At 39.4% G+C, this 24,036-nt stretch overlaps 1 protein-coding gene across 12 annotated transcripts in view; it reads left to right on the forward strand.

The window, feature by feature from the left end:
* Window positions 1–24,036, forward strand: part of CD44 (CD44 molecule (IN blood group)) — a 103,607-nt gene that overhangs the window by 64,101 nt on the left and 15,470 nt on the right. For 5 of the 12 annotated variants that reach the window (XR_013540669.1, XR_013540670.1, XM_078383442.1 and 2 more), the window contains exons 5-13: window positions 292–459; window positions 2,074–2,169; window positions 7,814–7,942; window positions 12,109–12,252; window positions 16,362–16,538; window positions 18,646–18,837; window positions 21,355–21,534; window positions 22,929–23,111; window positions 23,321–23,506. Coding sequence is in view for 10 of the 12 variants with exons in the window: in XM_078383442.1 (XP_078239568.1) it covers window positions 292–459; window positions 2,074–2,169; window positions 7,814–7,942; window positions 12,109–12,252; window positions 16,362–16,538; window positions 18,646–18,837; window positions 21,355–21,534; window positions 22,929–23,111; window positions 23,321–23,506 (1,455 nt within the window). In the remaining 2 variants the exon portion in view is untranslated. The remainder of the gene's footprint in view (window positions 1–291; window positions 460–2,073; window positions 2,170–7,813; window positions 7,943–12,108; window positions 12,253–16,361; window positions 16,539–18,645; window positions 18,838–21,354; window positions 21,535–22,928; window positions 23,112–23,320; window positions 23,507–24,036) is intronic. The other 7 variants (XM_078383445.1, XM_078383448.1, XM_078383459.1 and 4 more) reach the window with 7 other exon arrangements.

Raw genomic sequence — 24,036 nt, forward strand, 5'->3', positions numbered from 1 at the left:
GCAAAATTTAGAATCGACCTACTGACCAGGAAAAAAAAAATGGAACAAAAACGGTCGGTTATGGATTAATCGGTTTTCAATGCATTGTAGGTCAATGGAGCCTCAACCTACAGACTTTTCGACCTGCAGCCACCGTTCCAATACAGATTAATTCCATAAGTCGAGGGTCCACTGTAAGTGGGTTAAGGTTACCACTTGATAAATAGGTACCTCTATTGAATAGGAGACCTGAAAATGTTCATTGATATTCAGCCTAAATGCTATATAAAAACCTTTACTTCTTTTCAATAGAGATTTTCAATGCTGATGGATCCCACTATATTGAAGGGGAAAAATATACAGACCGACCGCCAGTTACTGAAGATGAAACCAGTGCAGGCAGTGGTTCTGCGAACGACAGAGGAACAACAGAGCCCAACTTTATCAGGCATGGTGTCTCCCAATATCCCCATCCTGCAGGTATAACTAGAATTTAACAGAATAATAACGTGATAGGGTAGCAACTATAAATTGGGATAATTCTCTTCTCTGTTAGCCTACTATGTGTTAACCTACTGCGTTAACCAGAATTCTATTATGTGTGCATGATGACTTTAAGCCTTCTGATGTAAATTGCTGAGGCAAATTGCTGCTAGTTAAGATGTTGAGGCATGTATTTCTCATTACACGCAAGAGTAGAATAGTTACTTAGGAAAAAAAGAATGCTGCAAGGTACAGGGTTATGGTCCAAAGCAAACAGCACTTGAGAGCAACAGAAAAAGAAGGTTGGATTCTGGACTAGGGTGAGGGATGCCACACTACGCACTTTCAGTGGGGTACCTTGATGTCCAGACATGAACTGCTTGTGTCAAAAACTGACTAAACCCTGTTGGTGTGACTTACTATACTAGGGAACAAGATTTTAGCCATAATGTAACCTAGTTACAGCAAAATTTACTTCGAAGCTCTAGTTAAGAGGTATCACAATTCTAGAGTTTACTTTGTTTAAATTAACAAAAATGCTTATGCTCTATTCATGAGAAGAAGGGGAAGCACATGAGACCACCCCACCACAATTATGTAGCCTAACCATATAATAAGATCACTGGATGAAATTCTTTTGCTTTGTTACGTATGAAGGGGACAAATAGCAGAGCAATATATTGTTTCAAGTTGTCAGTTAACAAGTTCCTGGTGGAATTCTGGAGAGTGTGCACCCCTCAAGAAACCCAGTGGTGACTTGTTAATTGCCAGCTAGAAGCGACTGAATTTTTCCATATGTGTAACAAAGCAACAGGATTTCAGAGATGGGGTCTTTTGCTCACTGTGTATTCCACTGCTGCTATGAGAGCCTTGGAATGATAATTGTAGCTAAGCTATTTTTGAAAGTGACTTTCAAAAAGAAATAAGAACAAACATTCTGTTTATTTTTGTTTTTGTTCCTTTTTTCTCCTTTTTGTAGATTAAAAAAAATTTTTTCCCCCAAAACTTTAAATGAGCTCTCTTCCTAAACAACTTGGAATTGGCTTGAAGTAAGTTGTAATCAAGACTAACCATAGCCTGGATTTGGGCATAAGCATTGTATTTTTTTTGGCTAAGGTGAGAGAGAAGCTATAAGGAGCATGTAAGCTCGAGGTTCTTCTAGCCATATTCATATAATGATGTGGCCAAAATAGATCCACATAGTCTTCCTGAAGGGCAACCTGTATCTTACAAATAGCACATCGGTAGAGATGAGAACATCTGATTGGCCTAAGAGATATTTTCCACACCTTCCACAAACTGCCAGTTAGTTTGCTTAGTTTTAAACCTAGTCACAGGGAGACAGGCACAGGCTTTGTTTGCAAGTATGAATAATCAGTCACAAAGATCTGCATGATTTGTGCCTTTGAAGCCCTAAGGGAATTTAGCTTCTATCTGCACCTCATAAATTGGCCTGGAAACCTAGGATGGAGGAAGAGTTGTGGGAAGAGAAGAAGAGTGATTTTAAGTTACAGAAAAACTGACATCTTATAAAGAATTAGTCATCAAAACAGTGTGCTTGGTGGTTCACTAACTCAAAAGATTTCACCTCATTCATCTGTGGTTACACAGATAGCAGTACCATTCCATACCTCATCGGCAGGGATGATGAAGTTTCTGATAACTATGAAGAAGGTAATTCTGAAGACCAGCACCCCAAAAGTACTAGTAAGTGTAGTAAATTGTAATATCTGTATTTTGTGTAGACTTTACCAAAGCACTTTTTAACGCAGCTGGTAATTTACAACTCCTGTGGTGATGAATCTTTTATCTAATGCTCAAATGACCTCTGGGCGTCATGTGTTTCTGGACTGATTGAATACAAAGTAAAGTCAGTATGTGGTAGATATTAGACAGAGTAAGATTTGGTTCATATAATCACACTGTTTTGTAGTTGCTACACATGAAAGTGGTGAGCTCATAAACCCTGTCTTTTTTTTTTTTTTTTTTTTTAAAGCAGCATAGATTTTATGTCAGGTTATCTGACTGGCATGGTGGATCTCCCTCAAAAGAGGGAGTGGTGGATTTAATGCACTGAGCATTCACACTGATTACACATGATGTTCTATCAATGATAGTGGTGGGCTGAAACTAACTCCAGGAAGCAATCTTGTCTGTGCTTATCCAATCTGTGCTGAAAGGTATGATTAACAGGCTATTATATTCATATCTCTGGTGTGCTGTTCTGACAAATGTCCAGGCGTCAGCACATCCTTTTGTAAAGTAATCATCTGGAAAGAAGTAATCATTTTTCCCCCAAAGAGCTTTGTTCAATATGTGAAAGAGATTTTCTGCTTTGTTTCATTCAGTATGACTGCATGGACTCAGTATGTTTCTAGATGCTAACTAAGGACCTGTCCAGACTGGCCATTTTCGGTGCAGGGTGGATCAGGCTACAAAGGGTCTGTTGAGGGAGTGGGGGAGAAGTGAGGTCCCATTTAGTGTGCTCCTCCCATCCCCACACCAAACAACCCCCTTGTGGCCTGATTAGCTATTCATTATGTTCTTTCCCTGATCCTTTGTGAAGGGACTGTGAAAGTGGGTCTTCTTCTCCATGCTACAGATCCATTCGAAACAAGGTTTACTTGGTTACTCAGAAGTAAGGAGAAATTGGACTGCTGCAGCAGGAGGGGAGGACATTGGAGTGAAGGTCGGGGAAACAGAAGGGAGGTAACTGATGGGCCTATGGTGCTTTGTGGCGCCAAGCCAATAGAGTTAACACAGTCCCCTTTCCCTTGCCTTTTCTCTCAGATATCATTCAGGGAGTGTGGGGACCTTTGTTAAAAAGGTCATTGACATATTGAAATGGCAGTGCATCAAACCTGGCATGATTTTAGAATTTAACTGAGTCAGTTGGGGAAATATTTAAAATAAAAGAAGATGAAAAGAGAGAAAGGGTTTCTCCATCCTCCTTTCAATGCCAAAACCTACCTAATACATCACAGGGTTGTCTTTTCAGATAATGCTGCCCCACAGTGTCATTTTGGTGAAAGTACCCATCTGTGACTGCTAAGCAGAGAGCTATTTTGCATCTCAATAAATTGTGCCAAAGAGATTGCATACTATAGCCGTGTGCCAGTTTGATGTTGGACAGCCCTTAAAGGGGAAGGAAGGGTAGATCATTCTAAGTCGAACCACAAGTGTACAAGGTTTTTTTTTCTTTTGTACCAAGGAATGCCATCAGGGTTCCATATACCATAACTATATGCCAGTCCGGACAGGCTCCAAGACCTATGTGCAAATGTATATTATGTATCCAGTCCGTACGGTGTGTTGAAACAACAACAGAGTGCTTGAAAGAATGCTGCTCAAGGATCTCTTTTCTCTCCCTCATGGATGATAAATAAAATCTGTCAGCATGTTCTATAAACACACATCTGCATGCCTGCACTCTCTCACACGCATAGAGGATGTAAGGGTGTGCATGAGAGAGAGCGTGCAAGAGAGAGTGATCTCCATTCGAGTTCTGGGGTCTAAGTGTTTCAGACGGGACTCTAGCTTCCACATTCCTCTTGGATTTCTTCATATGAAATGGTTTGTATATGTCTTGATTATTATTTATGTACTCTACGAACCAAAACCAAACATATGTTGATAGGAACAAGAAAAGGATCACTTTCCTCATTTATGCACACATAAAAGTGTTCCTAGGTTGTAATTTAAGTGAATTTATTCATTCACTCAATGAAATGTGTTTCTGCTTATGTTTCCTCAGATTTAGTTTTGCATTTTGGGGGTGTCATATGTAATGCAACAGCATTGTTAATGGAAGATGTTTGAGATGGGCTTTCATATACGTGGCACCACAAGCGCTGTGCATTCCCTTCCCCTGCCTTCCCTGGCCGATGATCCCCACAATAGTTAGAGCATGCTCCTCTCCTCCTCCTCCTCCTCCTCCTCCTCCTCCTCCTTTTCAGCTGTTTGACCCCCCCCCCACAAGAGAACAGGTTTGTCTGAAGCAGGGCAGGGCAGCCTGTACTTCTGCCAGAGACGAGTCAAACAGCTAAGAGGAGGAGGAGGAGTGTGTGGTGGCTAGTGAGTGGGGGATCCAACCAGTGAGGCATGGGAAGGGAATGTGCAGCAGCTGTGGGTGCTGTGTGTACAAACCAGCATGAACCGTTGAAGCAGGGGTTCTTGCCCATCTCTAGAAGGTATCTATTGTATTGCAGCAGTATAAATATCTTATGAACAAAACGTTTTTGCTGCTTAATATTTTTTCCTGCTTTGTCTCTTTATTGTGTGTGTGTGGTTTTTTTTTTTTTTAAAGCTGACTCTAAGGAAAATTTAAAATGTGGAACAGAATAGTTGTTGGTGGTCACTTTGTTTCTGTGGCAACATGTAAGGTGGAGAATTGGCCCATGAACAGCTTCTGTTGCTTAAACTGGGGCAGAGTGGGAGGATGCTGGGGGAAAAAAGATTGATATTAGAACTACAAAACATGCTTCCTTCCCCCCCCCCCCATACATTTCTGCCATCCTGCATTTTTTTTCCTTCCTTAGGAGACTAAATAATTGAGACAGTTCTCAGAAAAGAGGGGGAAAGTTGGCATAAGGTGCTGTCGTTCATGGCATGGGGGGTTCAGAATTGCCTGAACCAATTTTTGCTGTTCAAAAGCATAGACATCAGCACAAGTTTAAATTGGTTTTACTCCCTTAGATGTACAATTGACTTTCATTTGAAAAAAAAAATTCTAGTGCAGTTCATGCACCAGCAACTTTTCGTAGTGATAGCAACAATGTTTTCAGAGCTACTGACTTTTTTGGACACTTAACTGCAACATAGGATTTGCAGAAGAAAAGCAAAAATGTGTGTGCATTTATATCTGATATTAGCATTCTTGGTCTAGGGGATTACAAATGTAAGAGAAAAATTGTAATCTTAAATTCATGAAAAGGCAAGGCGAACATAAATACCAACAGATTGTTTGATAAAATCACTTAGCACTAATCTAGCCTTTAATCTTGATCTCTTGCTTCAATACAGGGGATAAAAGTATTCGAGAGGGCAATTAAAGATGCTATAATTGTTACATAGTAAATTACTGAAGCTTTTTGATCTAAGGCATGTTTTTGATTTTGTTATGTTCTGTGTTATACACTATCATTAAGACAGCAATCATAACTTAAGTGCCTCATGATTTCAAGTTGTCCAGAATATGGAAACTGTGTGTGTATTGGGGGGGGGGGCAAAATAGTTTTTTCAGTTCACTTCTTTTCTGTTCTGTTCTATACTTGGGGTTATTCTGGTTCTTTTGAACTGTGCTAAGTGCCTTTACAGGCCCTGTCTTCTGCTGTGCAAATTTATCCTGTTGATCCATACGTGTTGCTTTGTATGTGAGAGTGTGACTAGACAGGGATTTGTCCTGCTGTCTGCTCTGCTCTGGGGATGGGTTGGTTTGCTTCATTTCCTGGTGACCACATAATGTAAGTGCCATCATGAACCACCTCATTCCTGATCTGTGCTTACCCACACCTTTTTGGCTCCCTGTCAGGAGCCACTGTTCTTTTTTTTTGGTACAGGTAGGATTGCTTTGTTTTGGTTCAGTTCCATCATGTGTGATTACTGGGATTGAACCAAAGCTGTCTGCATAAGTCACCTAATGATACTGGGCGATTAAATTCTTCCTCCACTCCTCCATGGGGGGGAAGAGAAAAAAACAAACTTTTTTTTAAAAAAAGCCTTGTAGGGCAGTACTGACACACTATGCCCTTTAATTTTTTTTCTTTTAAATTGAAAGCATCCTCTCAGAAGGAGGAAGGGACAGGAGAGGACAAGGAGGGGAGATCTTTTTTTTTTTTTTTTTTTTTGCTATTTTTTCTTTCTTTCTTTCTTTTTCTTTCCCTGTAAAGGTAAGCAAGACAAATAATGTTGTTTGAGGTGCAGTGTGGTTTCCTGACCTGAAATCACCCAAATCCTTGCCTGCAGATGCAAGGGTCAAGCCAAATGGCACACCACACCTTAAGTGACCTATTTAGCCCAGTAGCAGCATGTGTGCATCTGTGAGTGTGCGTGTATGCACACAGACTTGATTCAGGGGGTGTTGTAATATAACATTTCCTGCTGAAGACTTGTCTTTTGGCCATTGACTCCTTGCTAATTACCAAATGTTTTCTGCATTACATTAGAGAACATATTTATGCCAAATACTTAATGAGTAATTAATAGTTAAGTCTTCTATGCAGGGTTTGCTAACTCATTATGAAAGGATCTGAAACCAGATTTAGATCCTTTATTTAATCAGAGGCCTGGCATGCTTTGTATTCTGAATTGTAGATGCTGCACTGAAATAGGGAGCTGGATTAGGTAACTTTCTAATTCTATAGCTTCTGTGAAGTGCAATCTGTATGTGGAATCAGTTTTATTCTTTGCACTGAGTTTGGGTACACAAAATTGAAAACCCAGGATAACCACTCTTGGAAGAAATATTAATGTGTCAACCTTTTGTGGATGGGTTGTTTGGAGCCATGATGGAATTTCCAGCATGAATTTCTTAGTCATCTTCATTCTCAATTTTTCCATTTTCCTGGAATGGAAAGTTACTATTTTGTCTCTCTTTTTTCCCCTGAATAAATTCTTCCTCTTTTGGTTGATCATTTCCTCTTTTCAGAGTCTTCCCTTCTTTGGATTGCTGCTCCTTTCCTCCTTATCATTGAGAATACTCTCCATCAGATTTACATCTCTCCATGTTACAGTGATGTAAATGATAATAGCGCTATTCTCTGTCTATGCACTGCTGCCTCAAGGAAAACTCCAAGACTGCACTGGAAAAGAAGTATATGGCTCTGGAAAATGCTCATAAAGTAACTCCTTGAACCACCTTTAAGGAGAGAGACAATCCCACTATGGGACAAATTGTGTTCTTTCAGTTGAAGAGCACTAGATTTCTGCTTTCATTCATCCAATTATGGATCAACACAATCATTTACTGAGCAAAAAAAGGCAAGTCTTCGCAGTCCTTTAACTTATTGTGACCGAATTAGACTTCCATAAGAAGCAGTATGAGAACATAACATATCTCACAAGATGATCTGGCCTTCATATCACAGCATTCCCAGTGTGTCTTATTCAGCCTTTTTCCTTTCATGCTGCTGCTTCTTTCTGGGCCTTTCCTTATCTCAGAATGCTCCTAAATTCAATCATATTTGACAAAGTTTAGCAAAACAGCAATAACAGAAATTCTGTTCAAGAACACAGGTGGCATCTGTTTGCTCTCCATTAAGGGGATGGAGATTCTGTCCTGGTGACAGAAGACACATTAGTGGAGTTAGCACATTGTATAATCAACATATTAGTTATTCTGGCATCATTACAGCTGTTGGAGTATCAAATAATGGAAAACACCATGACAACGCTACTCAAGGTCAGCAAGTTCCCGAAGATTTCCCTTTATGGTGGTCATCCAAGGAGCATGAAGAACGGCACAAAACAACATCCAGGAAGGGTAATGCATTGCAACAGTTTTGGTGATTGCTCCTTCCCTTTTTCATCAACACCATAGGCTATCTGCTTTTTGCAGAAACTGCTGTTAGTTTTCTTCATGTGTTCTTCTTGCCGTAGCAGGACCATGTCTTTCAGCCATACCAACTGTTGTGTTTGAGCAGTGGTGCTATGAGTTGAGGAAGCAATGTGACTGCCAAAGGTATACAGAGCATTTTACAAATAGGCCGTTTGCATATTACATCCAAGTGTTGTTTAAAGTGCTTGTACTGGTGTGCAAAAAAGCTGATCAGTCTATCCCCTACCCTTACAATGAGTGGTCACATGATAACCACCTTAGTTCAAAATACCAGTGCATCTGCACAACTGTTACTATGGTAGCCTATTACAAATCCATTACTATTATCTGGCGTAAGGCCACTAGAGTAAAGACTTCTGATCAACAGGGCCTCAAATGCATACACTTCCCACAGTTCCCTTTGGAAAAAAACATTAAGGAGTTGTGTTTCAATGTGCAGCTGTGGGAAGACTATGTTCTTGCTTTCCACAGTCTTGTAGTTGATCCAAATGCCTTTTTAAAAATAGTGGTGTGGTTCATCTTTTTTTTTTAATGACGCCGTATAAATGTTACTTGTGAAAGGAAAAGAAACTGCATGACTAAAGTAGAATGACTTTATAAGTTGGTTTCATCAGTATATCTTATATTTTTCCTATCAAGCTGAGAAAAAAGGTGTTTCTATAGATCTACACTTTGATTTCCTCTATTTGCTTTATCATTATTTTAGTCATTATTTTTAGTCATGACTGTCTAGTTCTGTTTCTCCTTTTTTAAAGGACCTAATTAAACCTTCATGCCTGCACATTTCAGAGAACTATAACAAAAGTGTGCTGACATGAAATCATTATCTTATCAAACATTTTTCATTGTTGAATGGTGTTGTTTTGACATTTTTTTTCATTGCCTCCTTACCCCGGAATAAAGATGCAATACAAGAATTGTGGTATAAACACAGGCCACACTTTATTGAATAATCATTGTTGGCATCCTTAGGCAAAGGGGGGTCCTGCCGTAGTGTGGAATCAGGTTTAAGCACAGAGATCTCAACGGACCCCTTAACAAACAAATCCCTGCCCCTACGTTTTCATGGTTGTGAAGACAGCAAGAACCCAGCTGGCTCAAATTTGACCACCTCCGAACTTCAAGCCACCTTCTCCTTGTTGGCTGTTGGTCTGGGTGTGGCCCCGGCACACCTTTCTCCCCAAGCACTGTAATTGCATGATCCTCAATGCTGGGAAGTCAGATGAACTATACATTACCTGAGATTGCTTTGGGATGCATCAAAACCTGTTCTATCCACACTACCTGCCTGTGTGACCAAAAGCTTTCACCTTTCAACAAGCCAACACACCTCTTCCAGTGTGGGATAGGCGAAAAATCCCCGTGTACAAAAAACCAATCAGGATACGGGTCAAAAATTCCTATGTGGCCCCAAAGGCGACCAGATAAACTCACACTAGAATATAGGGGTAAATAGTGACTTGTTCCCTGTCTCTTCCCAGGTCGCTCACGCGAGACTCAGAGATCTCGCACTATCCAGGGAAGAAGGCAATGGTTAATTGCGCTGCCAGAGCGTGGTTCGCCAGTGGATTGGGCACTTGATTCATTTACTCAATTTGTTAGCCTGGTATTTTCAGATAACCTCCCTTTCACACTGTATGTGCTGAACATCTACTGTAACATTAGTGTGCTGTTTCTTAAATTATCCTTTCCTTAACCTCTTCAAAACAAACCCAGTTGTAAAAGAAGAAATAGCAGAATAGAATTTTCTCAGGCTCAGAAATACTGTTTATGCGAAGCTTTTCTTCTCAATACAGTACAGAAATAAGCTTACATTTTCAAGTCATGCAACTAAATGTCTTCCAACAGCTGTGATATTGCAGGCGGAGGCTGCAGATTATGAAGCTTTCAGAAAATACCCGAGTCCCCATGACTCAAGAGAGAAGTTATTGTAATTCTCATTCTACAGTGCCCAACAGAAGGACAATATTTTCTGCTTACTTATGTCTGCTTAAGATTTCTAGACCATGTGAAGCATGGCATTCTTCTTAAAATAAATCAAAACAGCAATCAACAGTAAAAAAACAGCAAGTGGCAAATTAGCAGTAAGAAATTACAGGAGAGGGGAAGAGACACAAAATGCCTTCAGGATCCAAATACACTTAGTCAGTCTTTCAATAATATTCTTGGAAGAGACTAACTGGAAAGTATAGTTTTAAAAATAGGGGGCTTGACATGACATTTGGTATTGTTTACCTTTCTCTTCTATAAAACGAACCCTAAAGACAATTAAATCTTATTTGTTTGTTTGTTTCTTTCTTTGTTTGTTTATTTAATATGCCACCTTTCTCTCCCTAGGGGACACATGGTAGTTCACAACAATTAAAACTATAGAATGATTACAGTTTTTAAAATACTGTAAAAGCTGTTTTAACAAACTATTAAACATTTGTTAATGTTAAAACCAAGATTAAATAAAAATATTGTAAATATAATTGAAAAAAAGCTCTAAAAACAGTAAATATAGCATTCCTTTAAAAGGGCTTGTCAAATACATATGCAAGAAAAGGAATTATCTTTCTTATTCTGTTTTCTGTAGAGACTAGTAGTAAATAGTGTTTATAAGTTATGAAAGAAGTGAAAATGTAGTGAAAGACAGACAGGGAATTTTATCAAAGCATATGTGAACTTATAAAACAGCAGAGCAAAAGAAGCACCTTTGTGCGTCTGTTTCTGTTGTTTAGTTGTTCAGTCGTGTCTGACTCTTTGTGACCCCATGGACCAGAGAACACCAGGCCCTCCTGTCTTCTACTGCCTCCCGGAGTTTGGTCAAATTCATGTTGGTAGCTTCAATGACACTGTCCAACCATCTCGTCCTCTGTCGTTCCCTTCTCCTCTTGCCTTCACCCTTTACCAACAACAGGGTCTTTTCCAGGGAGTCTTCTCTTCTCATGAGATGGCCAAAGTATTGGAGCCTCAGCTTCAGGGGCTGTCCTTCCAGTGAACACTCAGGGGTGATTTCCTTCAAAATGGATATTTGTTCTCTTGGCAGTCCAGGGGACTCTCAAGAGTCTCCTCCAGCACCACTTCTGTTAGAGGAGTGCTTCTGTTAGAGAAGGCAAAAAAGGTGCTGTAATAATTGAGGGGGGAAGAGTTGGTTTGCTGCATATCAGAAGGCATCACCTTTTGTGTACAATTGTACCTATACCTCTGCTCTGCATGACTGAAGCTCACTTACTCAGACATCTCTGTAATGTCTCTTCTATTCATTTGGACTAATCATTCATTTTATATTGCTGCAGGTATATGTATAATATTTCCTCCTCTTATAATGGCTTCTCAAAATGGCTTAGGCATGTCTTCTATTCATCTGCATTAATGTTCCATTCTTTGTTGCTCTTACTCTTAAAATGGCTCCCCAAAGAATTCTATTGGCACGATGTTTTGTGAATAATCTCATTCTTTTCTACTCATTTGTTATTCTTATTGTTGGCTCAACGAGTTGCAGTCTTCTGATAGGACATTCTTAGTACATATTTTAACCTGGCAGCCACAGTATGATGTAGGAATACAACATGATCAACTGGGATACACAGCATTTCTTTCACTCTGCAAGTCAGCCACTTTTCAAATATTATTAGAAAAAGCTCTATCTTCTTTTCCATCAGGAGCTGAAATATGTTGTGATGCACACCAGGAAGGTTTCCTGATAACCCGAATGCCTCATAAATTCTCCCTTTTGCCCATTACCAGTGCTAGTCATAGTACCTTGTGTGTCACTGACATGCAGCAACCACAGAGGACAACTCTAGCGAAAACAAGTACATGGCAGGAAGATTACTGTGCTTCTGTGTAACAACTCTAGCTCAACTACATTCTTGCTTCTCCTAGACTAGACCACAGCCACAGGGCACAATCCAGATTTTCTTGTTCACCAATGTCATTGAATCTTCTTCCCACAAGTTAAGTTCTATGCTCATTTTTAAAATCTTTAACAACTGTGAAATAGTGCAAAGGACAAGTCAAAAACAGTGGCAATATTCGTTTGGATGATGGAGAAATAGATAAAGTTATCAAAAGCTTACCAATGATTTACATCAATAAATCACTAGATGAGAGTACTGAAGAAAATGATGATGATGGTGGTGGTGATGATGGTGATGATGATAACGAAGAAGGGTCTGGCCAGATTAATCGTGAAACAGTTCTTGAATGGAACAACAGTGGTGATCAGGAACCTCCGCCATCAAATACCAGTAAGAACTCATTCCAATATTTGTTTGCAGTGTGTTACAGTGACCATCAGTAGGTATATCTCAGTAAAAGATGGGATTTAGACATATGCATGTATGTTAAAAACTTTAGCAATAAATATTGACAGTTTGCAAAAAGTGGTTGATGATTCAGAAATAAGATACATAATTCAAAAATAGTAAGTTGTTACTATTGTTATGACGCTATTCTGGATACACTGCCGGTACAATACATGATACTGCACAACCAAATAGCAGAGAGGTTTAACTGAATACACTTGAATTGTTCTGCTGTGTCAGTTTTCTTCCACCATGTTCTAACCTGGGGGTAGGTGTTTGCTTTTGCATTGTAGACAATTCCATCAGTTTATCCTGGAAATGGAAATTGAATGTACTGATAAGAGGGAGTCCTGCTTTGTGCTTTACACAATATGCATGGGGGGCACAGCTTGGACCTGGCTTATCCACCATGCACTGGGGCATGTTAGGCATTTGCACTGAGATTATGCATAACAATCCTTTGCTTTACTTTGCCTTTACCATATTTCAGTTTCTTTCACGTGGAGCACCAGTGGAGGATATGATCCTTATCTTTGTAAACATGCTGGCTGGTTGATTGGTTTTACATTCCACTTTTCTCCCATGTAGGAAAGAAGGCATTTTGCAACCTAAATTGAAAAAAGAGAGAGATCCTGCTTAAACCCACAGTAAATTAGAGTATTAGAACAATATTAAGTAGATTATCAGATTAAAACTCGCTCAGTTAACACAACTGAATACCACTTGAAAACAGTAACAACAAAACCACATCTTCTACCAAAAGGTCTTAAATCTTAGCCAAAGCCTGTTGAAGTAAAACATCTTTGCTCACAAAGAGGAGGAAAGGTCCCCCTAGCTCTCTCAGAAGTGAGTTCCATAGCCTGAGTTAAGACACCAAGAAGGGCTTCTCTTGTATCCACATTAAACATGTCCTGAAGCACTGGAACAGAAAGCAAGACCTCTCCTGAAGTTCCCAAGACCCGGGCAGGCTCATACAGGGAAACACAATTCTTCAGAAAGTCTTGGCTCAAGTTGTAAAAAGCATGATAGGCTATCCCTGGTACTTAGTATTATATTCAGCAATAGACCAGTAGCCAATGAAGGTGTTGTAGTGGCCATTTGTCACTGGCCCTGGACAACAGCCTGGGCATAGCATTTTGAATTCCTAAAGAATCCAAACACTTTCCAAAGGCATCCACACAACGAATGCATTAGAGTAATCTAAATAGGGTGCAACTCAGGCCAGAAACAAACACTAGAGATAGCCTCCGACTGGAAGAGAGAAGTTCTTAATTAGTATGAGCATCTGAGGTGATCTTCTTTCACCTCTGGTATTATGTAAATTAAGCACAGAATTCCTTTAAAGTCTGATTTTTACAAATATCAAAAGACTGCATCAGTTACTCTTCTGCAGCATTAACATGCTCTCAGTCTCTAATTGTGGACTGTTTATAATGTCTGTATCTGATGTTTTTCATCACATTGGACTTCTTCAGGAATGGTCATAAGTGGCACACTCTCTTTAACTATGCAAATATGCTCCTGCCCACTGCTGAAACTTGGGTACCCTGGCTCAAAACTGAGCCAATGTGTGAAAATCAGTTTTCATGGGGACAGCAATCTCATTCAATACAGGTTGAATTCTATTTCCTAATCTACTTTCCAACCAGAACCTTCTCTACCTTGTCTGGATTCATCTTCAATTTGGTCACCCTCATCCAGTCCATTTCTGACCCAAGACATTGGTTTCGAAATGAAACAGCTTCCTCAGATTTAGATGGCAAGAAGAGATAGAGTTGAGTGTCCTCTGCAAACTGGTGCTATTGAACTCTGAAACTTTGAATGACTTCCCTCAGTATTCACGTATAGATTAAGTAGGTTGGAGGACAGAGTAGAACCATGGATAACTCCACAGGCCAACAGCCAGTCATGAAAAGAGTCGTCTCTGTCTTCTCTACTTATCCTTCCAGCCGTTGTAAAGCAGTGCCCCTCCCAAGTGCCATCCTAGGGAGATGGCCCAGAAGGACACCAAGATCAATGATACTAAAGGCCACTGAAAGGTCTACCAGACCCAATAAGGACACACACACACCCTGTCCAGCTCTCAACATAGGATGTGATCAAAGACATCTTCATCCCATAAGCTAGGCTGAAACTATCAGGATCTGACTTTTCACTAAATAATTTCATTTGTGTACTCTTTGTAGATGAAGACAGGCTTATATTCTGCAATGGCCTCATCTCAACAGGATGGTGATTGATTTGCAGTGCTGGTGCTGATTAGGTGGCGCTGGTGATTGATTAGGTGGTGCTGGTGCTGGTGGTGCTAGTGCTGGTGATGCTGGTCATGATGGTTCTTGCATAACCTGATTCTTTTGCCTTCTCTTAATGGTGAAAATGCAGTTTGGTAGAATAAACCTAAGTGCTTGTATTCATTTGTTACCAGTTTTGCTATTTTGGTTTTGCTGTAGCTGATAGTGGCTTGCATGGGAAATTGTGTTGTGATTACACCGTGTGAATAATATTCAGAAATTCAGCCATACTCTCCCATAGAAAGTAAAATCAATCCAAATGATACATTCTAAAGATGATTGTATCTTTTTTCTCCTGCAGTGTTTTCTATAATACCTTCATTACAGTGATTGTATATATACATTTCTATGCTCTAATTTTAGGGTTGCTAACTTTCTAATTTATCTCTTTCTTGTGCTTTTATTAGTAGCCCAAAACAGAATTTTACCAGGCAAAGATTTTCCCATCATGTATCATCATCCCAAGAAAGGCCAGAATCTTGTTTGCATGTGGGTGGAGAGTTATGCTTTGTTTAAGGGTCACACCAGGGAAAGACCCTCATAATGCACGGTCTGTTTCTGTCCAAGCCCTCATTCAATGGGAACATTCTGTGAGTGGAATAATGCAACAGGATACTGGCCTAAGTGTTTATATATTGTGCATAAAACCGATGTCCAAAGCACAGAAGTAAAACCATCCAATGTTTTTGGCAAACTTGGATCATGGGTGGAAAAGTTCATATTCATGAGGTGTGGGCATGCAGTGCAAAGGTGTTGCTTGGATTCTGTGGTGTTCTCTAAAACTCATGAGTACCATTTGACTAAGCAATGCTATTAATGTGGTGATGCCATTCTGCTCTTATCTGACTAGGTCTAACAGCAGTAACAAAATTCTGCTCAGCCACACCTTTTTTTCATGTGATTTATTGTGTGCATATGGAGCTATCTCTGTCACAAAAGAACTTTCTATACACAGCACATCCATGGCCATCTTAGCACATTTTGCATGAAGGTGCAAAAACAGAAATCTGGTGACAATACTATTGCTGTGGGTTAAATTCAGCTGATAAGAATGGTGTATTTTTAGCATATTTCATAGTTGATGCAGAAGACATATTTAAAAGTACGCAAAGCATCTGCTGTCTGCTGCCATCAATTGTTCTGAAGCCAGAGTGAATGCTTACAGGCCCTGAAGAAGGAGATACAGCTGGTTCACAGATGCTTGATTGCTTGATAGTTAATAGCTCTCAGTCTGATATGTTAACTGTTTAGAGTGGAAAATAATGCATTCGAATTAACAATGAGTTGTGTTGGAGATCCATTGATGGTCATGATTATCTGAAGGCTGTCTCACGTATGTAAGTCCTTCCTCTATGTGAAAGGCTGAAGGACATGACATGTTGCTTGCACAATCAAATACCTGTACAGTGGTGCCTCGCTAGACGATTGCCTCATGGGATGAAAAACCCACAAGACGATTGGTTTTTGCGATCACAATGGTGCCTCAAAAGATTTTTTTTCTATGACCGTGCTTCGCAAGACTTTTTTTTTAGACCGATGCATAGGGAACCTCGCAAGATGATTTTTTCACAAGACGATGATTTTTGTGGAACAAATTAAAATCATCTTGCGAGGCACCACTGTACAATATGAAGGACTTTTCTCCAGTTAGTGTTATATACAAGTTGTGAACTAAGACCCATGATAATTAGGATCATGAAATAAATGAAGACAAATGATAACCAAATATGCAAATCAATGTCAATTCAACCATTGTCACAGCAGCCGTGGTCCTCAGCAAGGATATCAAAAATGAAGACTCAGCCCATGACTCTTTTCTGCATGGTGTACACTCTGAAAAGGACAGTGAAGTCAGATACTCAACAAATGGCACAAAGGAGGATGTGCCTCCTGGAATTGGTCCTCTTAGTGATGATGAACATTACCCAACAACTACTGGTATGAGTAATTAAGCACTATCTGTCTTATATTAATATACAGTGATAATTATTTTTGCAATATCAAGCCTAGCATTGACTTAAAATTTGGAAATACTATCCAGTTTGTATTGATACAACATATGCAGATAATATACTGTGATCATTTTTAATAGAAAAAGGAAAACAGGGCCACATATTTAAAGGCATTTCTTTTGGCTTCATTTACCAAAACCATGAAACCAAAAACTCAAGTATAACTTAGCTTTGGATGAGCAACAGTGAGCCACAAAGTATTTCAGGCTCATGAGGTTCCCTAAAATCTGCAGAAATTCTGCATGGATGTGTCACCCATATCCAACCCTCTCTTAAAGGAGTAGGTTTAAAACTGCTTCTTAGCAGTTTTACAAAGCTAGTTTCCTTGCTCAAAATAGTACTGCAATGGTCTGCTTAGTCCATGAAAGTTTCACTTGAAAACTGACAGATATCCACCCAGATCAAATCAAGTTGCCATTCCAGTATCTGATATGGTGATCTTCCTGATATAATTGTTTCCTTCAGCAGAACTGGGAGTTGGACCATCCGTCCCCCATGCACCTTCTTGCATCTCCGAAACCTGCTCCAGCAGTGGGGAGGATTCTCCAAAGCCAGTTTCTGTGTGGCACATAAGGCTGCAGGGGGAAATGAGGTAGAGAAAGTTCAGTTGTGCTAATGGTTGGGTGCACTGGATTGAGGCCTGTACAGTATTTCTTAAAATATCAAAGCTAAATTAAAAGGCCCTCCTCCTTCCCTCCTTCCCTCACCCCAGCAGCTGAGATCCTAAGCAAACGGGCTCATGCCATCTCCCTGCAGTTCTCTTCAGCTGCAGAGTCTTTCCACAACGTTGGCAAAAGCAGAATACTGCCTGATGTGACAGTGAAGGAACTGCTACTTCTGGTACCACTACCACCACCAGCAGTTGCCTTTTAGCCTTTCCTGGTATCTAGCCTTCCTCCTCCTCCTCACATCAGACCATTGTCCCACCTGCCGCCCTCTATCCACTTTGTGGTTTTTGTTTGTTTGTTTGTTTGTTTCTCTTTTTCACTTAACATTCTGGCCATTAAAACTGGTCAAGCTCATACTCTTGTAAAGAACTGGGTCAAATCAGGAGAAGCAGGGTGGTGGAATGTCTTCCCTCTCTGGAAGAACTCTAAATTGCACTTCGTACAGATGTGTACATTCTTCTCTTTACTATGGAAATAGATTGCTGTCTTCTCTTGTGGAAGGGGACTTACTTTTCTTACTGAATGGCGATTTCACTGGTTGTGGTCTCACTGGTTGCGGTGTTTTGTCTTCTGGTGTTGGTGACAGTACTTCTCTACATCTAAAGCACATTCTTTTAGACGCAACTCAGACAATCATCATCGTTTTTGATATGTTATGTTTTCTGGTGAATGGTGATAAAAGATTTGGCTTCGCATGGAATATCTGTAGTGGGCTGATGGTGGTACTCTGCGATCTTCCTGACTTAATTTCCTTGGATTTAAACAGCAGCACCTTTAGCACTGAATAAAGCTGCATCTCTCAAACTGGTTGAACAGCCTTTGTGTCACAGAATGCCAACCCAAATAAACTTTCGAGAGGAAAGTGCAAATCTGTATTATCTAACTGAAGCGTGTGGCCTCATGTCTGGAACCAAGTCAAAAAAATATTCCAAGAAGCACAATTTAAAAAAAAGAAGCTGAGAAAGAAGACAAAAAGAGATCATGTTGATGGACTGGAGATACTACTGAGAATCCAGATGGTACCAAGTCTTGGCATCTATCAAAGACATTTGATAGATCAGTTAAGGGTGCAAGCTGTTGTCCCTTCTTTTCCGCCTCTCTTGCTGCTACATTTCCTTCTGTTATTGCTACTGGTCTCTGGGGCACTGTCATCAGCCAGCTTCTGCAAATTGAGCTGATGACAATAGGTGGCTGTGAATGCAGCAATACTGTCCAAATTTTTATCTACTTTCCTTCTGCTCCTCCTGGTAATGTACACAACTGAGACCGCAAGGCATGTGTGTTTTAAAAAGACAAAGAGAACAGTCTGGATGGTTTCTTCAGCAAATATAATACTGGAACTGATTCCAAACATCATCATAACAGCTGCTTCCTCCAGTGATGATTTCTTCAACCAGGAAAACCAAAATCAGCATCCGCAGGATGGTGGTCACTCTGGATTGGAGACTGGAGACACAGTACCTACAGCAACCACCACATCAGATACATTGCCCACGGGACTTGTTCCCTCAAGTGAAAAAGAAAGTATGCTGGGAAAAGGAGATTTTCATCATACAGGTATCAATATGCATAATGAATTATCACATTATGACAAGAACTATATTTTATTTGCATTATCTGCTTTCATTTCCAGATCCAGGTTTCTAGACAAAAGGGCACATCGCTACTTAGTCCTTCTAGATAGTGGGAAAGAGTGAGTTACTTTCTGCTGTTCTCCTGTTTTCCAAGGGGGTAACAATTCTAATAATGTCTGAGAGACATACTAGTACAACCTTTTCATCTCCTGATTCATTTACAGTGGGGTCTCTACTTAAGAACTTAATCCGTATTGGAAGGTGGTTCTCAAGTTGAAAAGTTCTTATGTTGAATCTGCATTTCCCATAGGAATGCATTGAAAACCATTTAATCCGTATCTGCTCTTTTCTGTCCATAGAAACTACAGTGGAACCTCTACTTAAGAACTTAATCCATTTTGGAATGGTGTTCTTAAGTTGAAACGTTCTTAAGTTGAAGCAAAATTTCCCATAGGAATGGACTGAAAACCAATTAATCCGTTCTGGCTGTTTTTTTTGTTATGTAGAGGTGCGTTCGTACATTGAAGCATTAGTTCCCATAGGAACTAATGCAAAGCTGGTTAATACGTACTCTACCACTAGGGGGAGAATTTTTTTAACCTAAGATGACCTAAGGTTAAAAAAAGAGCAGGAAAGGTTTTTTCTCCTGTTCTTATCTTGGATTTCTGTTCTCAAGTAGAAGCAAAATTTAGCAAATGGAGCTGTTCTTAAGTTGGATTGTTCTTAAGTAGGGACGTTCTTAAGTAGAGACCCCACTGTATATGGTAACCTTTTATAAGAAGAATAAAAAAGACAGCAAAAGTGGTAGATTAAAATGGGAGGTATCCACTGTTAAAGGGCAGCAAATAGCAAGGGGTGAAAAAACTCCTGCTAACAACATGGAAGGTTACTTCCATTGAAACTGGGCAGTACTGAACTAGAAGGACCAGCAGGATGGATGACTATATGGAGGCTTCGTACATGGGTACGCAAAGCATCTGCTGTCTGCTGCCATCAATTGTTCTGAAGCCAGAGTGAATGCTTGCAGGGAAATGAATTCTGCCCTCATTCCTCTTTGGTCATTCTGAAGCATTTTGTTGTTTTATAACTGTTCTGGAAAAACAGCAGTATGGATTTGGTAACTGCCAGGTTTTTCCTGCAGCACACAAATGAGTACAACTTGAGATCTTGGGTATACAAAATGAATTTATTATTATTATTATTATTATTATTATTATTATTATTATTATTATTATTATTATTATTATTATTATTATTATTATTATTATTATTAACACCAGGCACAGTCAAAATTATAAAAACATTGACTGGTATTATATAACAGATACAAGTTTTAACCAAAAGCCTCAGTATCTGTTAAATATTGGCAAAGTTATGTATGCTGTTCCTAATATTGCCATTTTTAGTAGCTCTGATGGAGTGATTTTTGGGATCTGCAACTGCTTATATTACTGTGTGAAATTTCTTGATATTGGTCCCATAGCCCTAATGATTACAGGGACCACTGAAGTATGTTTCTTCCAAAGGCGAGGTGTTCCAATGGCCAGGTCTCTGTACTTTGTACTCTGGCATCCCCGGGAACGGCAAGGTCAATGATCCAGACATTTCTTCATTCTATTACTACTCTGTCTGGTGTGTTATGTTCAAGGTATCTGTCAGTTTGAATCCAGAAATCCCACAAGATCTTGACTTCCTCATTTTCTGACACCTTCTCTGCCTGATGTTTCCATGGGTGTTTGGAGGCTGGCAAGTTATAGGTTTTGCATAATGACCAGTGCATTAATTTTGCCACTCCTATCATTGTAATGTGTTTGTGCAATCTTTGGACATTCATAGATGAGGTGTGACACAGTCTCAATAATAATAATAATAATAATAATAATAATAATAATAATAATAATAATAATAATAATAATAATAATAATAATAATAATAATAATAATAGGTTGATATAAACCTGTCAATGAAGAGAATTAACTGATTTCATCCAAACATCATTAGTTGCCTATTAGTCATTCATTTTCCATTTAACAAAATATTTTAATAATTTTTAAAGGTTGAAGTCATGATTAAATATTGGCTAGAATCTTTTGCACAACAATTGTAGACTCACTTCGATATAGTCACTGCTTTTGGCTGTGGAACAGAGTTTGGAAAAGTTACTTTTGGATATTATAACTTTCAGAATGCCCCAGCCAGCCTTTGGCCATTCTGTCCAGGGGATTCTGGCAGTTGTAGTTGAATTTTTCTTCTTCTGTGCTCTGATGTAGGTTTTGTGTACATTTCTATGGATATGACAATTGTGTATAAAAGAAGCAAGCATGGGTTTCCCTTAATTTAATTAATTCACTTAATTTGAAGTGAATAGGGGGATCTGAATGCCTAGGAGGCTATTAAAACATCTTCAGGAGTTTGGCTCTGAGCCATTACCTGCCAAGGACTTGAAAAGCCAAAGCAGGGGAGGTATTTACTCCTGCCTTATTTATCATCACCACAACAGTGACATTCTCCAATGAGAGTGTTGGACATGCAGAAGCAGAGGAGGAACCATTGTCAGTTGCGGGTAAACCTGGACGGAGGAGTCAAGGAGGTTCTACCACAAACAGAACAATCACTGATGTCGTAAATATACTTACCTCTCCAAATGAACGTGATCGTGAAAATGAGCTTTCTCAGACAGGTATTGTTAGTCGGGCTAATTAATTCATGTAATTAAATATAATCCTAAAAGAAAGCTATATTTCTTTTACTTTCAGTTTGGCACCTCATAAGACAGAGGAAATGTGCATATCAATACCAGGGAGGTAGACTCTTTTTAGAACTCTCTCATTGCCTCTGCCACACTTAAGGGCAGCAGGCTGGATGAGAAGGTAAAGGACAGAGTTTGTGTGCTTTCCCTAGCAGGGTGAGCTAAGTACATAGTTAGGAAGGAGTGAAAAGATTGTTATTGGGGGGAAAATGAACAGGAGGAAATGGATAATCCCTGTTCTGCACCAGTGTTTCAAACCAGATGATCTCTTCCCTTGTACTGTTTTTGTAAAAGTTTTACATATTGGCAATACATCCACATGTCTCCATCAGTCACATATGTGGCTTGGGCCTATGAATACCTAATTTAAAGTATATTCTGAATGTTGAGATATTAGCACACTAAGTGCATCTTAGTGTGAGAGCAGTCACTTGGAGAGGTTACTGGCTTGAATGACATCTCCTAGCAACCCCAATCAGCTTTGGGGGGGATAATGTGACAGAAGCTTCCTTTAATAATGGAGTAGGGGCTGTCTAGCTAAACAGAAATATTATTTTGTTCAGAAATACTGACAATAATAAAAAAGGGAATCATTAATGGGGCCAGGTCGTGTGGATTAGGTAAAGGTAAAAGTAAAGGTTCCCCTTGACAATTTTGTCCAGTTGTGTCCAACTCTAGGCGGCGGTGCTCATCTCCGTTTCCAACCCATAGAGCTAGCATTTGTCTGCAGACAATCCTCCGTGGTCACGTGGTCAGCGTGACTAGACACGGAACACCATTTACCTTCCCATCAATGTGGTACCTATTTATCTTCTAGCATTTTTGTATTTTACATGCTTTCAAACCGCTAGGTTGGCGGGGATCTTACGACTGCAGATCTTCTGACCTTGCAGCACAGAGGCTTCAGCAGTTTAACCCGCAGCGCCACCATGTCCCTTTTTGTGTGGATTAGTTATATTTAATTAAAGAACCATTATTTTTATTCATTGGAATGGTTCAAAAACACCCAGCCAACATGCTTGGACTCTGTGAAATAAACAAGCTAGGATATACCACTTCTCTCTTTTTATGTTGTTGTCCTTTTCATATATTTTAACTGCATTATTTGGCATTTACAAAACCTGATGGCTTAAAGTATTTCTGCTGGCATTAATAGGGTTGTGAAAGCACTGATTATCTAAGCAGTTAGATAAATACCTAAATAAGAGTGCTTACACAGCAAGTGCCACTCTTTTTCCAAGATAAGAGTGTAAACAGAAGTGCAGAAGAGATTATAGGCACTGATTCTATAAACATAAAATTCTCAAAATGCTTCATCATCAAAGCAGATGAGAGATCTAATGATGGGATGAAACATGAAGAATCTACTCAAGACCCAGTGTCATATGGTACACATCTTGAATGGGACAGTGAAGAAATCCATCTCTCAAACACATCTAGCAAAGAAGTGGCCCCTGGAATTGTTCCTCCAGTTGAAAACGAGCATAAAAATGAATCATTTTATACAGGTACTCTCTAGAAAAACATAATTCTGCTCATCCCCAAATCATGTTATACCATTTCCTACAAAAGTTGTCATATTGGCTTCACTCAAATCAAAAGGGCTTGGGCTAACCTCCTTTAATATACAGATCTTAGTAGAAGTAGTTGACTCTATATCGTACGAGATGTGCTTGTAAAATCATGCCTCTGATCTAAACAACCATCATTGTAACAGTTGTGGTTGCCACCGATGAGACTAACAATGAAGATTCTACGAATAATACGTTGATCCATGGGGTCCATTCTGTCGGAAGCCATGAAGACAGACATTCTTCAAATACATCTAGAGATGGGATTCGCCCTGGCATTGCTTCTACAAGTGAAAGCAAAGATGACAAATATTTGGAAATATCCCATACAGGTACAAGGAAGAAAAGATAATACATCTTTCAAAATGCCTGAATGTCTTTGAATAATTTATACCCCTCCCCTGCCTTTAAGACAGAACCTCCCTTGGTAGCTTACAGTTTTAAAAAAAGAGTTAACAATAATCTGCAGGCAATTAAAGAAATTCAAGACCCAGATGAAAACAGCAGTCACTCACTTCATGTACAGTGAATCAATAAAATGTTAGATGAAATAAACTTTCTGAAAGGTTAAAGTTAATATAGATTAGACTATATATCAGGACTGGGGAACCTGTCAACCCCCCCTCCCAGTTCCTACCAGCTACTGCCAACCCGGCGTATGATAAAAGTGTACTTCTTTTTATAGACAGAATTCCTATTGAATGTTGGGATGGTATTTTTATTTCTCCAGATGTTCTTAGTACATTCAGAATGTATTTTTAGGATGTAATTCTAATTTGGGAATCCAAAGAGTTAGTTCTGTTAGATCATGGTCACATATTTATTTATTTATTTATTTATTTATTTATTTATTTATTTATTT

Source organism: Pogona vitticeps, chromosome 1 (assembly GCF_051106095.1).
Source record: "Pogona vitticeps strain Pit_001003342236 chromosome 1, PviZW2.1, whole genome shotgun sequence".
NCBI lineage: Eukaryota > Metazoa > Chordata > Lepidosauria > Squamata > Agamidae > Pogona > Pogona vitticeps.